Raw genomic sequence first — 23,366 nt, forward strand, 5'->3', positions numbered from 1 at the left:
ACAATAGTCAATAAAAAACTACATGCAAAGACTGACAACCAATATACAAAAGACAAACTGTAAATAAAATAATATTTAAATATTTTTTTTATAAGTTTCTACAATGCGACAAAACAAAAAACAGTAAAAAAAAAACAAGAGGTTTAAACAGTGCAAAACAAACATATCAAGTGTACAGTTCATAGCAATTAAGAAAAAGCACCCTTAGTAGAATCATATAAAGTCAGTTACCACCCCACCTTCCCACTACCCAACTCCAAGCCAAACTTACGATATATAAAAAAGTTAATCAGAACTTTTATCATCACAGAGCTGTATTTATAAAAAGAAGGTATACTGCCTACTACCTAAACTATAATATGCTTACTCATCAAAAAATCCTTTAATACCAAACTTTACTGAGGTACCCGATAAAAATGTTGTCGACTTGTTTCTTTGTATGAATCCATTGGGTAAAGGTTTAATATCTACTATTCGAGATATGTTAGCGATGTTGAGGCGAGCCCCCTTTGACAAAATTAAAACTGCCTGGGAGCATGATTTAAGTTTTTCTCTGTCGGATGAGGTTTGGGATTCAATTCTCAAGTCAGTTCATTCAACTTCTCTGTGTGCTCGCCATTGCCTTTTACAGTTCAAGGTTGTACACAGGGCTCATAACGCTAAAACTAAATTATCGCGTTTCTATCCTGATATTAGTCCCTGTTGTGACAAGTGTAAAGGGGGCAAGGCTTCCCTTATTCATATGTATTGGGCTTGTCCTAGCTTGGAGAAATTCTGGAGAGATGTTTTTTTTAAACTTTATCTCATATACTTAATTGCTACTTGGAACCTAACCCTCTGATTGTTCTTTTTGGCACTTCGGGAGAAGTTGACAAGCATTTGACTCCGACTATCATCATATATTGTCTTTTGCTGCTCTTTTGGCCAGATGTTCAGTTCTTCTTAGGTGGAGAGATGCTCAATACACTCATGCTCAATTAGCTTGGAGACATTATGTCCTGCTTAGACCTTGAAAAGATTCATTATTCACTTCTTAATTCGGACATGAAATTCCAAAAGGTGTGGGAACCTTTTCTTGAATATTTTCATAATTCCCGTTTAGATTAAGGGTGCATCCCTCCCTTTTTTCTTTTGTATTTAAATCCCTTACTTCCAGCTTCTTTTGGTTAAGATTTATGTTTTTATGTGTAATTATAAATAATATTAAAAACATGAGTTGTAGAATCTTTCAAAGTTCAGAGGTTGTGGAATTGGTTTGGTGCGATGTGTGAACTTACTCACCCTGGTTCAGGGGGCTGATGGTTGTAGAGTTCCTGAACTGATGAAAATGAATCTCAGGGTTGTATATGGTGATACGTGTAATTTACTTTGAATTTTAGTGTGGGACCTGAGGTACCTGTATTTCTGCTCAATAGCAGTAGCAAGAAGAATGCATGGATGGTGCTTTCTTGTGGTAGTGCTCCTTGTAGATGTAGTCAGTGGCAGGGAAGACTTTGCCTGTGATGGACTGGGTTGTGTCCACTATTTTTATGTCTATTCCCCATAACCATTGATTTTCCGTATGGATCAAGTCAATCGATTTAAATAATTATACTCTCTATTTACAAAGGTTTTCTATGATCCAAGGAAAAGCCCTCTCAAGTCCCTCATAAATGTGTCGTCCCTTGTGCTGAGACAGTGTCCCTTTGTTCTGATTTACCCACAATGTAAATATTAAATGGTTAATTGCCTTAACACTTGAAGCCTGTCTCATCTCTATATTTGGAACTTTACCTTTATAGCTCTTGGGTAGAGAACTTCATAGATTTGCCTCTGTTAAAATTTTTCTTTTCATCTGGCCCTTTATTACAATGGACTGTCAGTCCTTTTATGTTGAATGAAATACAAAAAATATCTTCAGTACCTACTGACTAAATCAGATAGGTTTGAGGTTATTTTCCTTGATGTCTGAAGTTCACAACTTCCCTTTGAAGGTTTTCCACTGATTTCTGTTTGTGGTTCAAGTTTTCAATGTATCCCCAGTTACCTGAAGTTTCTTCTTGCTATCAACAATTAACTCCAATAATTCCTCCACTTCTGAGCATGGGCTGCTGCATTAAATCACCATCCAGTACCGAGGATGGGTTACACAACTACAAGTGGAGAAGGCCCTGTCCCAGATGACCCTGCCAACTTTTGAAACATGAACAAAGGTGGGGGTTGTGTGTTGTTTAGTACAATATAGGGAAGTGTATGGTCATGCACTTTAGTAGAAGAAATAAAGGAATAGACTATTTTCTAAGTGGAGATCAATTTCAGAAATTGGAGGTGTAAAGAATCTTGGGAGTCCTAGTGCTGAATGTCCTAAAGATTAACTTGCGGGTTGAGGTGGTAGTAAGGCAGGCTAATGCAATGTTAGAAATCATTTAGAGAGCTTGAATATAAAAACAAAGATGTAATGCTGAGGCTTTTCAAGGCATTAATCAGACTGTATTTCAATATTGTGAGCAGTTTTGGGCCCCATATCTAAGAAAGGATATGCTTCTGTTGGAGAGGGTCAAGAGGAGTTTACGAGAATGATCCCAGGAATGCAAGTGTTAACGTATGAGGAGCCATCAAACCAACTGGAGTTTAGAAGAATGATTGGAGGTGGGGGTTGGTATCTCATTGAAACCTTCTGAATATTGAAAGGCTTAGATAGAGTAAATGTGAAGGGAATGTTTCTAATAGTTGGAAAGTCTAGGACTGGAGAGCATAGACCAAGTAGAAGAATGTCCACTTTAGAACAGAAAGGAGGAAGAATTTCTTTAGCCAGAAGGTGGTGAATCTGTGGAATTCATTGCTGCAGACTCCTGTGGAGGTAAAGTCATTGACTATATTTAAAGTGGAGTTGATAGGTTCATAATTAGTAAGGGTGACAAAGGTTATGGGGAGAAGGCAGGAAAATGGGGTTGAGGGGGAAAATAAACCAGCCAAGATCAAATGACAGAGCATACTCACTGGGCCAAATGGCCTAATCCTGCTCTTATGCATTGTGATCCATCAGCAAAGCTGTCACTGCGTTAAGTTTTTAAAAATCTGAATCTGGGAAATTTAAGCTGCTAAAGTTGATAGATATATAAATATTACACCTAAAATTAATTTCAATTAGACAAGTTCTGCTTTTAATTATTTCAAAAGGAAAGTAATTACAAGTTAACTTATTCCCCTTTGCCCATAACCTGTGTCCACAAACTCCAGTAAGGAGGGCTTGATGCTGGATCAGAGTGAATTCCCCCAGCATTCTGCTGATGAAACCCAGTGAGACTAAGCTTATCTTTGGGCTTTGTGTGACAGATGTGTCCCTCCATGCCTCGGGTATCTGCCAGTAATTCCTGGACTTGAAGTCTGGCTTTCTCAGTCCAAGTAACTGAAACACACTAATTCCTTTTGGAAATGGCTTCTGCAGCCCTTTGGTTGAACATTTATCTTACTAAGCCTCCAATGGAAAGAGGCATGGCATGTTAGTGAATATTTTGCAGGCCGGGCACTACACAAGCAGGGCATGGTGGGGTAGCAGGAAAGTTGAGACAAATACTTCAAAGCATGAATGTGGTTGATGAGCAGTACAGCACAGTATAGGCCTAGAATATGTATATAATGCTGGAAGAACTCAGCAGGTCTGGCAGCATTCGTGAGAAAAGACTAGCCAATGTTTTGGGCCGAGACCCTTCATCAGTCTGAAACATTGGCTACTCTTTTCTCACGGGTGCTGCCTGACCTGCTGAGTTCTTCCAGCATTGTGTACATATTCTTTGATCCACAGCATCTGCAGTTGTATTTTTGTGTTACAGTATAGGCCTTTTGGCCCACAATGTTATGCTGGCCTTTTAACCTACTCTAAGATCCATCTAACTTAGCCCTCCATTTTTTTTTCTATAATTTCTTTCTTAAATGCCCCCTGATGTATCTGCCTCTTTCACCACCCTGGTAGGGTATTCACCCACCACTGTAAAGAACTTGCCTTTAATAACTCCCTTGTACTTTCCTCTAATCCTCTTAAAGTTATGCTCCCTGATCTTAGCCTTCTGCTCAGATAGTGAAAAGCTTTTTTTTTTGCAGCCTTTCAAATAATGTCATGCATTGAGATAGTAAACAAAAAACCAGTGCAGGATATGTTGCCTGGATTAGAGGGTATGTACTTTAAGGAGAGGTTGGGCAGGCTAGGGTTGTTTTCTCTGGAGTGGTGGAGTCTGAGACTAGATCTGATGGAGGTTTATAAAATTGATCAGCAGAGATAGGGTTGCAATGTTTATTACTACAGGGCATGCATTTAAAATGAGAGGGGTTGCAGACTTTGCCAGCTCCATCATGAGCACTAGTGTTCCACCATTGAGGACATCTTCAAAAGGTGATGCCTCAGGAAGGTGGCATCCATCATTAAGGAACTTCGCCAACTAGGACAAGTCCTCCTCTCATTCCTGCCATCAAGAGGAGGTAAGGAGCCAAAAGACCTACCTCAATGATTCAGAAACATCTTCTTCCTCTCCTCCATCATATTTCTGAATGGCCCATGAATGCTACCTCACTGTTCCTCATTATAGAAACATAGAAAACCTACAACACAATACAGGCCCTTCAGCCCACAAAGCTGAGCCGAACATGTCCTTACCTTGGCTTTACCCATAGCCCTCTATTTTTCTAGGGTCTCTTAAAAGACCTTATCATTTCTGCCTCCACCACTGCCACCAGCAGCCCATTCCATGCACCCACCATGTGTTGTTTTTTTTTATAAACCTACACCTGACATCTCCTCTGTACCTACTTCCAAGCACCTTAAAACTGTGCCCTCTCGTGTTAGCAATTTCAGCCCTGTTAAAAAGCCTCTGACTATCCACACAATCAATGCCTGTCATAATCTTGTACACCTGTATCAGGTCACCTCTCATTCTCGGTCGCTCCAAGGAGAAAAGGCAGAGTTCACTCTACCTATTCTCATAAGGCATGCTCCCCAATCCAGGCAACATCCTTGTAAATCTCCTCTGCACCCTTTCTATGGTTTCTAAATCCTTTCTGTAGTGAGGTGACCAGAATTGAGCACAGTACTCCAAGTGGGGTCTGACCAGGGTCCTATATAGCTGCAGCATTGCCTCTTGGCTCTTAAACTCAATTCCATGACTGGTGAAGGCCAATGTACTGTATGCCTTCTTAACCACAGAGTCAACCTGCGCAGCAGCTTTGAGTGTCCTATGGACTCAAGATCCCTCTGATCCGTCACACTGCCAAGAGTCTTGCCATTAATACTATATTCTGCCATCATATTTGACCTACCAAAATGAACAACCTCACACTTATCTGGGCTGAACTCCATCTGCCACTTCTCAGTCCAGTTTTACATCCTATTAATGTCCCATTGTAACCTCTGACAGCCCTCTACACTATCCACAACTTCCCAACCTTTGTCTTCCAAATCCAGAAACAAATTAAAAGAAAAACACAGGAGTTGGGAAAACATTTCTCTTCAGTTTTTCTTGAGTGAGGTACTCACAGATGACATGGTGGCATAATAATCCATGTCATTCATGTACTTTTGCACATAACCTGTAATGAATTATTCATGCAAAGAATGATTAACCAAATATATTTACAATAACTATAATATAACCCAAATATTTGGTATGCAATTCTGTGCCTATCTATGAACAACTTTATATAGAACGCGTCTCAATTTAAATATGTAACACATTACTCTCTGAAGCTGGTCAGCAACAAACTGTGGTCCATTATCATTGATTAGGTGTTCTGGAACATAAGTCCTTGAACAGGATTCTTAAACACATCAAGTGTGTGAGGCTGTAGTGGAGGCTATTAGTAAAACTTCTGGCCACTTTGTGGCTGCATCCACCACTACCAAGAAATTTGTACCCATGAATGGTCTAGCAAAATCCACATGAATCCTTTTCCAGGGATAAGGCCTATTCAGGGATAGAAAGGTGCTGCTTTGACATCCTCTGGACCTGTTGGCATCCTGAACAGTGCATGGCAATCTGATCTATCTCATGCCTGTGATAATGATTCTGATTCTGATGGCCTGACGTGAAATTTGTTAATTTAGCAACAGTGCAATGCAATACATAATCTTGCAATGTAATACATAACCTGGCAGAGAGAGAATAATAATAATAATAAATTAAATAAAACATAAATAAACAAGTAAATCTGTTACATGTATTGAATAGATTTTTTAAAATATGCAAAAATAGAAATATTGTATATTTTTTTTTAAAAGTGAGGTAGTGTCCAAAGCTTCAATGTCCATTTAGGAATCGAATGACAGAGGGGAAGAAGCTGTTCCTGAATCACTGAGTGTGTGCCTTCAGGCTTCTGTACCTCCTACCTGATGGTAACAGTGAGAAAAGGGTATGCCTGGGTGCTGGATGTCCTTGATAATGGATGCTGCCTTTCTGAGACACCACTCCTTGAAGATGTCCTGGGTACTTTGTAGGCTAGTACCCAAGATGGAGCTGACTAGATTTACAACCATCTGCAGCTTCTTTCAGTCCTGTGCAGTGCCTCTCCCCCCCCCCCCCCCCAAAACTAGGCAGTGATGCAGCCTGTCAGAATGCTCTCCATGGTACAGCTATAGAAGTTTTTGAGTGTATTTATTGGCATGTCAAATCTCCTCAAGCTCCTAATAAAGTATAGCCGCTGTCTTGCCGCCTTTATGCCTACATCGATATGTTGGGACCAGGTCAGAAATCATGACACCAAGGACCTTGAAGCTGCTCACTCTGTCCACTTCTGAACCCTCTGAGGATTGGTACATGTTCCTTCATCTTACCCTTCCTGAAGTCCACAATCAGCTCTTTCGTCTTACTGACGCTGAGTGCCAGGTTGTTGTTGTGGAACCACTTCACTATTTGGCATATCTCACTCCTGTACGCCCTCTTGTCACCACCTGAGATTCTACCAACAATGGTTGTATCGTCAGCAAATTTGTGGATGGTATTTGAGCTATGCCTAGCCACACAGTCATGGGTATATTGAGAGTCAAGCAGTGGGCTAAGCACACACCCCTGATGTGCGTCAGTGTTGATGGTCAGCAAGGAGGATGTAGTATCACCAATTTGCACAGACTATGGTCTTCCGGTTAGGAAGTCGAGGATCCAGTTGCAGAGGGAAGCACAGAAGCCCAGGATCTGTAATTTATCAGTCAGGATTGTGGAATGATGGTATTAAATGCTGAGCTATAGTCGATGAACAGCATCCTGATGTAGGTGTTTGTGTTGCCCAGGTGGTCTGAAGCCATGTGGAGAGCCATTGAGATTGCCTCTGCTGTTGACCTATTGTGGCGATAGGCAAATTGCAATTTGAGCCAATGCTTTCATTTTGACCACGCTGAAATGACTGACGTGTAGCTTCTCCAACACTGTAGCTCTCAGCTTGGTTGGTACAATAACTCTGAATCCCCACGTAAGGCAACTCCAGTCAAGGACAAGTTTAGCCTAGCACTGATAAAAATGGGGGATCTGGAATTTGTGCTGCACTTTCCAGCCATTTTGCGTTGCCACATAGACCTGCGATGTGAGGAGATCTTTTCTGAATTCCATTTGGATCTTTTGCTGTAATAGGGAGACATTTTTTGATTTGTGTTAGGGGGAATGTATCAAGAGGAGTGTCCTCTTTTGTAAGCTTTTCAGGTATTCCCTTTCCAAGGGTAAATGGGACAATTCATCAGCATTTCCATGATTAGTTGTGCTCTTGAATTTGATCTTGTAATTGTGTCCTCCAAAACAGAGCCCATCTCTGCATTTGCGTGTGCTCTTTTTGTGGATTAAAAAAGTACGCGAGCGGCTGATGATCAGTAATGAGGGCAAACTCAATCCCATACAGGTACTGGTTGAAATACTTGACAACACAACCCAGACTCGAGGCCTCTAGATCAATCTGTGCATAATTTGGCTCTGCAGCAGTAAGGGAACATAATGGAAAGATTATAGGGTACTGTATTCACTTCCATCACTCATAAGATGTGAAATGACTGGACCTATACCATAAGGCGAGGTGTCACAGGCAAGCTTTACTGGACAATGTAGATCATAATATGAGAGTACATCACCTTTGCTTTTGAAAGCCATCTTGCACTGGTCTGTCTGTTGTCATTTCTTCCCTATCTGTAGTAGAGTTCAAGGGATGGAGCACAGTACCCAGATTTGGCAGGAACCTGTTATAGTAATTGACAAATCCTAAAACAACTACAACTGTGATATAACTGTGACTTGCCAGGGATGGTGGTGGAGGCCAAAACATTAGGGGTATTTAAGAGCCTCTTGGACAGGCACATGGATGAAAGAAAAATGGAGGGTTATGGGGTAGTGTAGGTTTAGTACTTTTTTTTTAAGGATTATTTGGATCGGCACAACATGGAGGGCTGAAGGGCCTGTACTGTGCTGAAATGTTCTATGGTTCTATGTCCTTTGGCCCTGGGGCGTCCATCACTTGTTGGTAGATTTTTTAAAGTACATTCATGTAATTCTTGGATGTCACTGGTGTGACCACGCAAGTGATGCTTGGTTTAAAGAATTCACACTTGTTGTGTCATTCTCTAAACTTATAATCTTCCAATTTCTAACACTGTCTTGAGGTTTTGGAGATGTTCCTTGTCATCCTTGTAATGGAGTGCTTGGCCAGTGTTACAGCACCTGGTACACAACTTTTAGCCAGAGTGCAGGTGCAGATGCTACCAAAAATAAGCCTATTATAGCAATAAAGCCCTTTGAGTGTTTATGGTGAGAAACACTTTGGACTCTTCCATCTCTATCTGTAATTAGGCCTCAGGTAATTCCACTTTGCTGAAGTGTTTCCCTCCAGAAAGGTTTGCAAAGATTTCCTCTATCATAGGCAGCGGGTATTGACCTACTTTCAGTATTGGGTTGACGGGTTAAAATCACCATAGATCCTACTGACCCATTTTGCTTGGCTACTGGGACCACTTGCATTGTCCATTAGCTCCACTCCAACTTGGAAAGAATTCCTTCAGCCCTCATGTGATCTAGCTCACTTTTTACTTTATCACAGATGGTATAAAGAACCGACAAGGTTTTTTTTTAACTACATGGAAGTTCAATGTTGGTTGTTATATTTCATTGTTACAAATGTTATTTCCACAGGATGACTTTTCTCCAGTGTAAGTTCTTGCCACAGCAGTAAGTTGTTCTGCCAGGCTGGTTTCTGTTTAAACGTTTCAATTTTGTTCGCACTCACTTGTATTCCTGACTGGAACTCAATTGCACCTCTGTCTGCTGGTTCCATTGATGCAGCAAATAAAACTGCTCTTTTAAATGTAAGTTTTGCTTCCAGTTCGGAGCAGTTTTTGAATGCGTTCTAGTAAGATTTTACAAACTTAATGATCTTTCAGTGCATCATTAAGCCCATCACTGTTTGGACAACTATTTCAATTCAGCCACCTATGCTGAAATGGACTCCCCTTCCTTTTGATTCTACTTATGAAACCTAAAGCGTTCTGCAGTCAACAATGGCTTCAGTTCTAAATGTTCCTGCATTACTTTCATGATATCGGCAAAGTTCATTTCGGCTGATTTAGTTGGAGTAGTTGAATTTCTAAACATACTATATGCTTTTTCACCTATTACACTCAGCAACACTGGTACTCATTTTTCACCGGCTATTTCATTTGCTTTAAAATACTGCTTAATTCGTTCAGTATATATCATCGAGTTAAGTTTTGCAATTGAATACATCCATCTTTCCAATTTAACCAGCCACTTCTGCTTTATATATATATATATTTATTATTATTATCATCTGGTTTCTGAACATGGCTTGTTAATATTGTCTGTTTACTGATTTTTTTTTTTAACTCTAATGTCTCTCTCACCTTGCAAAGAAAAATGTGCTGTGCTTCAACAAGTAGGTAGTCATCTTACTTCATTTTAAAACCTACTTGTTGCCACTGTTGTGTTTTGTAACTCCAGAAGCGAATCAAAAGGAGCTGAGAAAATGTATGTACTCAGTTTTTCTTTTTGTGAGGTACTCGTAAATGATGTGGTGGCATAATGATATATGCCATTCACATACTTGCATATAATCCAAAATGAATTATGTAAGTATACAAAGCATAATCAAGCAATATATTTATAATACTGAAATTTTACTGAAATATTAAATACACTATATTCCTCATTTGCACTATTCGTTTTTGCAACTTAGTAACTTCTGCACTGTACTGCTGTCACAAAGCAATGCATTTCAAGATGTATGTCAATGATAATGAGCCTTATTTTGATTCAAAAGAGATGTCTGGGAAACATTTATGTTTATGGTGCCTGTGAAAACACTGCCAGGGATAGTGGTGTAGACATATGATAGAGGCATTCAGGAGGCTCTTGATATCCAGAAACCCTAAAAGTCAGGAGACAGGTAGCTGGGTGACTGTCAGGAGAGGGCAAGGGAATAGACAGAATGAGCAGAGCCATTCCCATCAATAATAAGTATACCATTTTGGATACTGTTGGTGCAGACGACCTGCCAGAGACGAGTTGCAGTGGTTGCGTCTCTGGCACCGAGACTGGACCCTCAACTCAGAAGGGAAGGAGGGAAAAGAGGAGAGCAGCAGTGATAGGGGATTTGATAGGGGGACAGATAGGAGGCTCTGTGGAAGAGATCGGGAATCCCTGATGGTCTGTTGCCTCTCTGGTGCCCAAGTCCGCGATATCTCGGATCGAGTTCTCAGTATTCTCAAGAGGGAGGGTGAGCAGCCAGATGTTGTGGTTCCCTCCAATGTCATGGGTAGGAAGAGTGAGGAGGTCCTGAAAGGTGAGTTTAGGGAGTTGGGCGCCAAATTAAAGGACAGGACCTCCAGGATAGCAATCTCAAGATTGCTACCAGTGCCACATGCAGGTGGGTTTAGAAATAGTAAGATAGTGCAGATCAACACGTGACTGAAGACATGGTGCAGGAGGGTGGTCTTCAGATCTATAGATAATTGGGCAGTTTTCCAGGGAAGATGGGACCTATTCTAGCAGGACGGTTTACATCTGAACTGGAGGGGGACAAATATTCTTGCTGGTAGGTTTGCTAGAGAGGCTCCAGTGGATTTAAACTAGGGGGGAGGGGAACCAGCATGTAGGAACAGATGTATGGGAGAAGGAAGAAAAAGAAGATAGTAAAGTTGTTTGCACTGTTAGAGATGAACAGAGAGGAAGAGGTGCAGAATTTCTTAAATGCATTTATTTTAATTCTAGGAGTATTGTAAGAAAGGTGGATGAGCTTAGGGCATGGATTGATACCTGGAAATATGATGTTGCAGCTATTAGTGAAACATGGTTGCAGGAGGGGTGTGATTGGCAACTAAATATTCCTGGATTTTGTTGCTTCTGGTGTGATAGAAATGGAGGGACAAGAGGGGGAGGTATTGCATTGCTTGTCAGAGAAACTATTACAGCAGTGCTCTAGCAGGATAAATTAGAGGGCTCGTCGAGGGATATATTTGGGTGGAATTGAGGAATGGGAAAGGTGTAGTAACACTTATAGGGGTGTATTATAGTCCACCTAATGGGGGAGCAAATTTGTAAGGAGATAGCAGATATTTGTAGTAAGCACAGGGTTGTGATTGTGGGAGATTTTAATTTTTCACACATAGACTGGGAAGCCCATACTGTAAAAGGGATGGATGGATTGGAATTTGTAAAATGTGGCAGGATAGTTTTTTGCAGCAATACATAGAGGTACCAACTAGAGAAGGGGCAGTGTTGGATCTTCTGTTAGGGAATGAGATAGGTCAGGTGACGGAGGTATGTGTTGGGGAGCATTTCGGGTCCAATGATCACAATGCCATTAGTTTCAATATAATTATGGAGAAGGATAGATCTGGACCCAGGGTTGAGATTATTGATTGGAGAAAGGCTAACTTTGAGGAGATGTGAAAGGATTTAGAAGGAGTGGATTGGGAAAATTTGTTTTATGGGAAGGATGTAGTAGAGAAATGGAGGTCACTTAAAGGTGAAAATTTGAGGGTACAGAATCTTTATGTTCCTGTTAGGTTGAAAGGAAAGGTTAAAAGTTTGAGAGAGTTATGGTTTTCAAGGGATATTGGAAACCTGGTTTGGAAAAAGAGAGAGATCTACAATAACTATAGGCAGCATGGTGTAAATGAGGTGCTTGAGGAATATAAAGAATGTAAAAAGAGTCTTAAGAAAGAAATTAGAAAAGCTAAAGGAAGAACTGAGGTTGCTTTGGCAAGTAAGGTGAAAATAAATCCAAAGGGTTTCTACAGTTGTATTAATAGCAAAAGGATAGTGAGGGATAAAATCCCTCCCTTAGAGAATCAGAGTGGACAGTTATGTGTGCAGTTAAGAGAGATGGGGAGATTTTGAACAACTTCTTTTCTTCGGTATTCACTAAGGAAAAGGATATTGAATTGTTTAAGGTAAGGGAAGCACGTAGGGAAGTTATGGAAACTGTTATGGAAAGTTATGGAAACAATTAAAGAGGAGGAAGTTCTGGCACTTTTAAGGAATATAAACGTTGATAAATCTCTGAGCCCTGACAGGATATTCCCCAGGACCTTGAGGGTAGTTAGTGTAGAAATAGCAGAAACGGGAATGGTGCCAGAGGATTGGTGTATTGCTCATGTTGTTCCATTGTTTAAAAAGGGTTCTAAGAGTAAACCTAACAATTATCGGCCTGTAAGTTTGACGTCAGTGGTGGGTAGATTAATGGAAAGTATTCTTAGAGAAAGTATTCTTAAAGGCCTTTGAGAAGGTTCCGCACGAAAGGTTAGTTAGGAAGGTTCAATCTTTAGGTGTTACTATTGCAGTAGTAAAGTGGATTCAACAGTGGCCAGAGAGTAGTGATGGATAATTGTTTGTCAGGTTGGAGGCCAGTGACCGGTGGTGTGCATCAGGGATCTGTACTGGGTCCAATGTTGATTATCATATACATTAATGATAGGGATGATGGGGTGGTAAATTGGATTAGTAAGTATGCAGATGATACGAAGATAGATGGCGTTGTGGATGATGAAGTAGGTTTTCAAAGCTTGCAGAGAGATTTAGGCCAGTTAGAAGAGTGGGCTGAACGATGGCAGGTGGAGTTTAATGCTGATAAGTGTGAGGTGCTACATTTTGGTAGGAGTAATCCAAATAGGACACACATGGTAAATGGTAGGACATTGCAGAATGCAGTAGAACAGAGTGATCTAGGAATAATGGTGCATAGTTCCCTGAAGGTGGAATCTCATGTGGATGGGGTGCTGAAGAAAGCTTTTGATATGCTGGCCTTCATAAATCAGAGCATTGAGTATAGGAGTTGGGATGTAATGTTAAAATTGTACAAGGCATTGGTGAGGCCAAATTTGGAGTATTGTGTATAGTTCTGGTCACCGAATTATAGGAAAGATGTCAACAAAATAGAGAGAGTACAGGAGATTTACTAGAATGTTACCTGGGTTTCAGCACCTGAGTTACAGAGAAAGTTTGAACAAGTTAGGTCTTTATTCTTTGGAGTGTAGAAGGTTGAGGGGTGACTTGATGGAGGTATTTAAAATTATGAGGGGGATAGATAGAGTTGACGTTGATAGGCTTTTTCCATTGAGAGTAGGGGAGATTCAAACAAGAGGATGTGAGTTGAGAGTTAAGGGGCAAAAGTTTAGGGGTAACACGAGGGGGAATTTCTTTACTCAGAGAGTGGTAGCTGTGTGGAACGAGCTTCCAGTAGGTGGTAGAGGCAGGTTTGAAGTTGCCATTTAAAGTAAAATTGGATTGGTATATGGCAGGAAAGGAATGGAGGGTTATGGGCTGTGTGCTGGTCGGTGGGACTAGGTGAGAGTAAGCGTTCGGCATGGACTAGAAGGGCCAAGATGGCCTGTTTCCGTGCTGTAATTGTTGTATGGTTAAATGATTGAAAATCCCGGATGGTCCGTTGCCTCCCTGGTGCCAGGGACGATGATATCTAGGATCAAATTCTCAGTATTCTGAAGAGAGGGGGTGAGCAGCCGGATGTCGTGGTCCATGTAGGGACCAATGACATGGATAGGAAGAAGGAGGAGGTCCTGCAAAGAGAGTTTAGGGAGTTAAGTGCAAAGTTAAAGGACAGGACCTCCAGGATTGCAATCTCAGGATTGCTACCTGTGCCACATGCTAGTGAGGCTAGAAATAGGAAGATAATGCAGCTAAATACGTGGCTCAGGAGCTGGTGCAGGAGGGAGGGCTTCATGTTTCTGGACAATTGGTCCTTATTCCAGGGAAGGTGGGACCTGTTCTGACGGGACGGGTTGCACCTGAACTGGAGGGAGACTGATATCCATGCGGGAAGGTTTGCTCCAGGGGGTTTAAACTAGATTTGCAGGAGGAGGGGAACCAGAGTGTTAGAGCAGATAGTGAGGTGGAGGAGGATAAAGGTCATGCGAGAACTGCAAGTATAGTGCATGGAGTAAAGCCAGATCTATCATATAGAGAGGCTTTGAGGAAAGAGAAACAGAATAAAGGGTGTAAAGGTAGTAAGGTAGAAAGGCTAAAGTACATGTACTGCAATGCAAGAAGCATCAGGAACAAAGGTGATGAACTGGATACATACATGGAATTATGATGTAGTGGCCATTACAGAGACTTGGCTGGCAGCAGGGCAGGAATGGATTCTCAATATTCCTGGATTTCAGTGTTTTAAAAGGGATAGAGAGGGGGTCAAAGGGGAGTAGGGGTGGCATTACTGGTCAGGGATACTATTACAGCTACAGAAATGGTGTGTAATGTAGCAGGATCCTCTTTTGAGTCAGTATGGGTGGAAGTCAGGAACAGGAAGGGAGCAGTTACTCTATTGAGAGTATTCTGTAGGCCCTCTGGTAGCAGCATAGATACCAAGGAACAGATTGGGAGGCAGTTTTTGGAAAAATAACAAGGTTGTTATCATGGGTGACTTTAACTTCCCTAATATTGATTGGCACCTGATTAGTTCCAATAGTTTAGATGGGGCAGAGTTTGTTAAGTGTGTCCAGGACGGAATCCTGTACCAGTATGTTGACAGGCCAACTAGGGGGTATGCTGTACTAGATCTAGTATTAGGTAACGAACCGGGTCAGGTCACAGATCTCTCAGTGGGTGAGTATCTGTGGGACAGTGACCACTGCTCCATAACCTTTAGCATTATCATGGAAAAGGATAGAGTCAGAGAGGACAGGAAAATTTTTAATTGGGGAAGGGCAAATTATGAAGCTATAAGGCTGGAACTTGTGGGTGTGAATTGGGATGATGTCTTTGTAGAGAAATGTACTATGGACATGTGGTCATTTTTTAGGGATCTCTTGCAAGATGTTAGGGATAAATTCTTCCCAATGAGGAAGATAAAGAACAGTAGGGTGAAGGAACCATGGGTGACAAGTGAGGTGGAAAATCTAGTCAGGTGGAAGAAGGCAGCATACATGAGGTTTAGGAAGCAAGGATCAGATGGGTCTATTGAGGAATATAGGGTAGCAAGAAAGGAGCTTAAGGGGCTGAGGAGAGCAAGAAGGGGGCATGAGAAGGCGTTGGCAAATAGGGTAAAGGAAAACCCCAAGGCATTCTTCAATTATGTGAAGAACAAAAGGATGACAGGAGTAAAGGTAGGACCGATTAGAGATAAAAGTGGGAAGATGTGCCTGGAGACTGTGGAAGTGAGCGAGGTCCTCAATGAATACTTCTCTTCAGTATTCACCAATGAGAGTAAACTTGATGACGGTGAGGACAATATGAGTGAGGTTGATGTTCTGGAGCATGTTGATATTAAGGGAGAGGAGGTGTTGGAGTTGATAAAATACATTAGGACGGATAAGTCCCCGGGGCCTGATGGAATATTCCCCAGGCTGCTCCACGAGGCGAGGGAAGAGATTGCTGAGCCTTTAGCTAGGATCTTTATGTCCTCGTTGTCTACGGGAATGGTACCGGAGGATTGGAGGGAGGTGAATGTTGTCCCCTTGTTCAAAAAAGGTAGTAGGGATAGTCCGGGTAATTATAGATCAGTGAGCCTTACATCTGTGGTGGGAAAGCTGTTGGAAAAGATTCTTCGAGATGGGATCTGTGGGCATTTAGAGAATCATGGTCTGATCAGGAACAGTCAGCATGGCTTTCTGAAGGGCAGATCATGTCTAACAAGCCTGATAGAGTTCTTTGAGGAGGTGACCAGGCATATAGATGAGGGTAGTGCAGTGGATGTGATCTACATGGATTTTAGTAAGGCATTTGACAAGGTACTACATGGTAGGCTTATTCAGAAAGTCAGAAGGCATAGGATCCAGGGAAGTTTGGCCAGGTGGATTCAGCATTGGCTTGCCTGCAGAAAGCAGATGATCGTGGTGGAGGGAGTACATTCAGATTGGTGGGTTGTGACTAGTGGTGTCCCACAAGGATCGGTTCTGGGACCCCTACTTTTCGTGGTTTTTATTAACGACCTGGATGTGGGGATAGAAGGGTGGGTTGGCAAGTTTGCAGACAACACAAAGGTTGGTGGTGTTGTAGGTAGTGTAGAGGATTGTCGAAGATTGCAGAGAGACATTGATAGGATGCAGAAGTGGGCTGAGAAGTGGCAGATGGAGTTCAACCCGGAGAAGTGCGAGGTGGTACACTTTGGAAGGACAAACTCCAAGGCAGAGTACAAAGTAAATGTCAAGATACTTGGTAGTATGGAGGAGCAGAGGGATCTGGGGGTACATGTCCACAGATCCCTGAAAGTTGCCTTACAGGTAGATAGGGTAGTTAAGAAAGCTTATGGAGTGTTAGCTTTCATAAGTCGAGGGATAGAGTTTAAGAGATGCGATGTAATGATGCAGCTCTTTAAAACTGTGGTTAGGCCACACTTGGAGTACTGCATCCAGTTCTGGTTGCCTCGCTATAGGAAGGATGTGGAAGCATTGGAAAGGGTACCAAGGAGATTTACCAGGATGTTGCCTGGTTTAGAAAGTATACATTATGATCAGAGATTAAGGGAGCTAAGGCTTTACTCTTTGGAGAGGAGGAGGATGAGAGGAGTCATGACAGAGGTATACAAGATATTAAGAGGAATAGGTAGAGCGGACAGCCAGCAGCTCTTCCCCAGGGCACCACTGCTCAGTACAAGAGGACATGGCTTTAAGGTAAGGGGTAGAAAGTTCAAGGGGGATATTAGAGGAAGGTTTTTTTACTCAGAGTGGTTGGTGCATGGAATGAACTGCCTGAGTCAGTGGTGGAGGCAGATACACTAGTGAAGTTTAAGAGACTACTAGATAGGTATATGGAAGAATTTAAGGTGGAGGGTTGTATGGGAGGTGGGGTTTAAGGGTCAGCACAACATTGTGGGCCAAAGGGCCTGTACTGTGCTGTATTGTTCTATGTTCTCCCCATGACTCTGTTGATTTCCTCCAGGGTCTCCAGTTACCACCCCCATTCCAAAGGGGTATAGATTAGGGTTATTAAATTATGGGTATGTTCTGTTGGTACACAACACATTGAACCTTGAAGTGGATGGGCTACAATAGCAATGGCCATGAACAAACACCTAATGGCCACTTTATTAGGTACCTAATGAAGTGGCCATTGAATGTGAAACATCAGCCAATTCTCACTGTACAAATGCTACTGGACATCTAGAGTGTTTCTAGCATTCTTGTTTTATCCCTTTAATGCTTGTGTTATTCAACTTCATAATTTCAAAAAATGAAGTTGTGACATGCTTGCAATTTTTTTAAATGACTTGTCTCTATTTCAGTGTTGCTGACTAGTTTAAAATAAAACAAAAACATATTTGACTTTTTAATATTCTGATGAGTAAGGACTTCATTAATGCTGTACCTGCATTTCATAGTCACATTCCTGGAAGAAATGAGGTTGAAAGAAATTCGCAACAATATTGGTGCTGCTTGCATCAGACATTCTCCATGGTATTTTTGGCACTCATCAAGATTTTGTTACTGAGAAATAAAATAGTTTCTCTGCTGACATTGGAAATGGAAAATTCTACTCCGCTCCTTTTCTGAAAGTAGTAATTACTACTTACCAATAGTAGTAATTAAGTTACTGGACATGACCAGGTGGTAAATGCAATGTTAGCATTCATTTCAAGAGGGCTAGAATACAAAAGTAAGGATGTAATACTGATGCTTTATAAAGCATTATTCAGACAACATTTTGGAGTATTGTGAGCAGTTTTAGGCCCCTTATGCAAAAAAGGATGCACTGGCATTGGAGAGGGTCCCTTCCTTGGGAATAAAGGGTTTAACATATGAGGAGTGTTTGGCTCTGGGTCTGTACTCACTGCAGTTTCTGCACTGCCAAAAGATGAGGTAGGGTGAGGGGGAGAAATCTTTCAAATATTGAAAGGCTTGGATAAAAGTGAATGTGGAAAGGATGTTTCCTCGGGTGGGAGAGTCTCGAACCAGAGGAGGTCCCTTAAGAACAGAGATGAAGAGGAATTTCAGAGGGTGGTGAATCTGTGGAATTCATTGCCACAGACAGCTGCGGAGTGGCCAGGTTATTGGGTGTATTTAAACCAGAAGTTGATAAGTTCTTGATTAGGAAGAGCATCAAAGGATATGGGGAGAAGGCACAGGAATGGGGATAATAGGTTAATAAATCAGTCTTGATTGAATAGTGGAGAAGATGGTGCCTGGAAATTTAGTTCAAGTTACTAATAAAACTGGAGTTGAAACTAAACTGTTGGAGAATACCAGATTATTTAAAACCCATCTAGGGTACCTTGTCTGATATACACATCAGCTCAGATCACCATTTGGTTGACTCTTGACTGCTCAAGGTAATTGGGTGGTGCGGTAGCGTAGCACTTTACAGCCAGCAATTGAGGTTGAATTCCCACCTCTCCTTGTAAGGAGTTTGTTTTCTACTGACACTCTAGATTTTCTCCAACATCCCAAAGATGTACAGTTTGGGAAGTTGTGTAAGTTGTGGGAATGCTATATTGGTGATGGAAGTGTGGAGATGTGCTGGGGGCGGCCGGAAAACATCATTAGACTGTATTGGTCATCAACACAAATTGCATATTTTGCTGTTTTGTTACATGTACATTGAAACAATAAAGCTAATCTTTTTCTATTGTTTTAAACCTTCAGCTGTGACATTCATCTGAAGTACTGATGGTCATGAAATGTATAGTCAACTGCTCCTTAATTTATTGGGTTGAATGGGTATGTTACTGTGCTGCATCTCTAAATTAAAAAAAAGACTAAATTATTTCTTGGGTCTGATGCAGTTACCTCATCTGAGACTGTCTTTCCAAGGTTTCACAATGTCTGCATTTGTTTTGATTTTCTCTTTATAAATGTGACTGCTTGGAGCATTGGAGGATGTGGAGCTGACTGTTACAGATGCTGATTTTGGATAACCTTGGTGTTAAAGTCAAAGTAAAACATGTAAGGAGCAAACCTAAAGGGGTGGTGTGAGGTGCTGAAGCAAGGAAGTGGGACTACCTCAAATTAATGACTTAGTCAGCACGGATGAGATGGTCCAAAGGACCATTTCCATGTAGTATAGCTCTGCCTCTTGCAGCAAGATGCAGTTAGTATGACTCACTTGAACAATCCATTCAATATAACATTTATAATGGAATATGACTGTGACAATGTATCTACTAATAGTTTATAGCATAGGGGGATGCCATTGATCTCAGCAGATTAATCCTATTAGTACCATTTCCCCTCTGGACTTTAATTTCCCCCTATGCTCATCAGCACCCTTTTTGATTCTTTGTTACTTGGGGTATATTTAGTGCCTCATGTCTTTGGGCTGTGGAGAACAGCCAGTGATTATTGAGAGAATGTGTGAGTGCTACATGGTACCTAAAGTCAGAATTGAAGGCAAAATTCCTGGAGCTGTGAGGATTTATTTCCCAGAGAAGTAGGTGTGTGGTTATCTAAGTCGAGTATGATATTCTCCTAAGGGGTTCTTTCTTGGTGGGTCCTCAGCAATGTTCCCTCTAGGTGTGCACGCACACGTTTTTTTGTTACTAGTTCACAAGGGAGTTTAGACTTCACACAAAAGGTTGTCACAATCTACCTCATTGGCATCTTGAATATATTTCATGATCATACACAATCTCATTTCCTTTTCTGGTTTCTGATGCAGATGGTGTTGACAATGTGGATTTTGTGATAATTAGTCTGCAGATTTTAGAGTTGGCTTATTTATACTGTTTTTACTGAAGAAATTATTTAGTGTGCACATGTTGTCACTGGGGAAGATTTTTGTGCACACTGGTCATTACAAATTAGAAGGAATACTCGTCTTCAGGTGGCTGTAGAGGCCAACTGGGAATCCACATTCTGGTGATGTTTGGGTGGATTCCCTTGATGACAAACATCTGTGTATTACTTTGTTTAACATGAGGAGGCTGATGCATAAACAGCTACCACACAGTCCTTGACAGATCTGGGTCAGGGCCCAGTGGCATGGAGTGCAAGATAACTAGCGACCCTTCACTGCTGCTGTTTTCCTGCACCTTAACTGATGTTATGTTGTGTCATTATTTTCTATCAGCTCCACTGTTGAGGTTTTAGTTAAATCACTCTTTGTCTGGAATCTCTGCTTTGATCTTGTCACCATGGGTGACCTTACCAGAAGCTAAGTGGCAGATGGCTAAACTTCAGATGGCATTGCTCTCAGAATCTCAGGAACTCTAACATCTCCACCACAATAAGGTGATGATCACAATAAGGAAGAGAGTATACAGTGATAGCATTGCAACATTAAGAATTAATACTTCAAAGTCTGTGTGAAATACAGGCAGGTGATGCCTCCCTAAAAAATTGGCCATTGGAAAGATCTTTCTAACAATTGGCACACTAACCACCTAGAATCTAATGTGTTTCTATAGACTTTTTGGGTGATGTTGGATAAGCACTCTATTCTTAACTTCATCCCCATTGGCTAGGTCAGGGGTCAGCAACCTTTACCACTGAAAGAGCCACTTGGACCCGTTTCCCACAGAAAAGAAAACACTGGGAGCCGCAAAACCCGTTTGACATTTAAAATGAAATAACACTGCATACAACGTTTTTTTTGCCTTTATGCTATGTATAAACAAACTATAATGTGTTGCATTTATGAAATTGATGAACTCCTGCAGAGAAAACGAAATTACATTTCTGCATGCAACAAAAACATTTTGAACTCCGAAAAAAAGACGTTGGGTTGAAAGTTACTTTTAAGTAAAATATTCAATGTCTATTTGAGTCCTTCTTGTATTTATGAAAAACGCCGAACTTAAATTTTCCGCCAGCAGCAAACCAAAAATAACGTCAGCCAGCTGTCATCCTGAAAAATGAAAGGACTATTTCACTGAACAATGAAAAAATATGAATATGAGTAAAATAATAGGCAATTAAAATATTTATCATACTTGGTTAATGGGATTTCTGCTCCTGGACCTCAGCGCACAGCGTCTGCACATCAGGGCTGTATGATGTCACCTTCATCTTTACACAGGATCGCAAGCTGTCATCTGTGAGGTTTTCAATATCTCTCCATTTGTGTTTCTGAGCAAGAACGGCCTTCTGACGGGCAACATCTTCAAGGTCTGCTGTCAAGCGTCTAAACTTGGACACCCATATGTCTTTGTCGGCTATGTCGGCCAGTTCCATCTCAAGATCAGGTTGACTCACACCTGCCAATGCAGTCGTATTCAGTAGGGAAGGATCGATGCTTAAGGGAGTGACCGGGAAGGATAATGTGTTTTTTTCCTCTCTGAACTCACAGAAGCGTTTCCCAAACGATGTTTGCATTGCGATGATTGCAGAATGTAAATACTCCGAAATTATCATGTCGTGACCTTGTTTGAACTCTCTCAAATTGGGGAAGTGAGACAAAGTGCCTTTCTGTAAATCTCTGGCAAGCACTGTCAACTTGCGCTCGAATGCCAAAACATCCTCCAACATGTGCAGGGCTGTACGTCCTTTCCCCTGAAGAGCTGTGTTCAGCGTGTTCAGGTGCGCTGTCATGTCTACCATGAAGTGTAGCTTTTCCAGCCACTCTGGCTGTTCCAGCTCAGGAAAGGTGAGCCCTTTGCTGCCCAGGAAAGTTTTCACTTCTTCCAGACACGCGACAAAGCGTTTCAGCACCTTCCGTCTGGACAGCCAGCGATAAAAACACGTTGTAGCGGTGTCAGTAAACTGCAGTCAAAGATAGCTTTATTCGAACTAAACAGCCTTGCTTTTCAGCTTCCCTCAACCCAGCCCCCATGGACGCAGATGCTGCAAAAGACGCGTACTCACAAACCCCCGTAGGCTATCTCCCTTAGCCGGAATGCTGGCTAATTGTGAGCCGTTTTATGATGTGGCAGGAAATGTGTCGCTACACTTAGGTTGTACAAGATCACCATAATTACATTTCAAAAGCTAACAAACTAACATAAAATACATTTTAATTAAATACTGACCAATTATTTCCCAAAGCCACAGGGAGCCGCAGCACAGAGGTGAAAGAGCCACAAATGGCTCGGGAGCCGCAGGTTGCCGACCCCCGGGCTAGGTCAATATTGCTTGTCAAAGTATTACCTTCAGAAATTCGTTATTTTTAGGATTCCTGTAACTTCTTGCAATGGGTTACTTCATGCCAACGTCAGTAATCTCTTTAAAATGCAATAAACCATGAGATGTCTGCTCTCCAACTCGGCACTATAAATCTCTACATGTTCGTGTCTGTTATGACAGTTCTGACTTTCATGACATTGTAGCTGTTTGAAATGTAAAAAAAAAAGGCAGCAGATATTAATTTGTCCTGTGGGCTGGTTAGGCTTTATTGAATGTAAATGTTTTATGATGTGCATTCTTCATGTAACAAAGAATGATACAATATTGCATGCTGCCTCAAGATTCAAGGTTGTTTTTGTCATTCTTCAGTACATGAGTGTAAAGGAGAGGAAAATGATTGTTACTCAGGATCTGAGGCAACATTTCAAAAAAAAAATCATAAAAAGGCACAAATGTAAAAGCACTCCTATAAAACATGATGAACAAGTAACTGTAAAGTGTCAGAGCATGGGGGGGGGGGCACATGATGAAGGGTGCTGAGGGGCTGGGCAGAAGAGTGGTTGATATGAATGTAGTGGTGGTGGGGTGTCTTAGTAGAAGGTGTTGATCAGCCTGACTGCTTGGGGAAAGTAACTTTTTTAGTCTACTGTTTAAAGGATCTGGATATTAGTGGTATCTGTATATGCTTCTCCTTCATCTCCTATCCCTCTCCCTGTAACCCTGCTTCTCTGCTTTCCAACCCCTTAAATACTTCATACTTACAAGTTGACTTGTCACTATTCTGTTCTGAAGAAATAGGATGTCCTTTTAGAACAGAGATGAGGAGGAATTTTTTCAGCCAGAGGTTGGTGAATCTGTGGAATTCATTGCTACAGACGGCTGTGGAGACCAAGTCATTGGGTAT

General features: G+C 41.5%; 2 protein-coding genes across 2 annotated transcripts in view; one reads left to right on the forward strand and one right to left on the reverse strand.

The window, feature by feature from the left end:
• Positions 1-23,366, forward strand: part of LOC132384961 (SH3 and cysteine-rich domain-containing protein 2-like) — a 227,264-nt gene that overhangs the window by 36,323 nt on the left and 167,575 nt on the right. The window lies entirely within an intron of this gene.
• On the reverse strand, positions 20,902-21,998 carry LOC132384508 (general transcription factor II-I repeat domain-containing protein 2-like). The gene is made up of 2 exons (XM_059955662.1): positions 21,334-21,998; positions 20,902-21,248 (listed from the first exon to the last, which is right to left on the reverse strand). The coding sequence occupies exon 1, from the start codon at positions 21,938-21,940 to the stop codon at positions 21,338-21,340; it is 603 nt and encodes a 200-aa protein (XP_059811645.1). The 5' UTR covers positions 21,941-21,998; the 3' UTR covers positions 20,902-21,248; positions 21,334-21,337.

The sequence above is a fragment of the Hypanus sabinus genome, chromosome X1 (genome assembly GCF_030144855.1).
Source record: "Hypanus sabinus isolate sHypSab1 chromosome X1, sHypSab1.hap1, whole genome shotgun sequence".
NCBI lineage: Eukaryota > Metazoa > Chordata > Chondrichthyes > Myliobatiformes > Dasyatidae > Hypanus > Hypanus sabinus.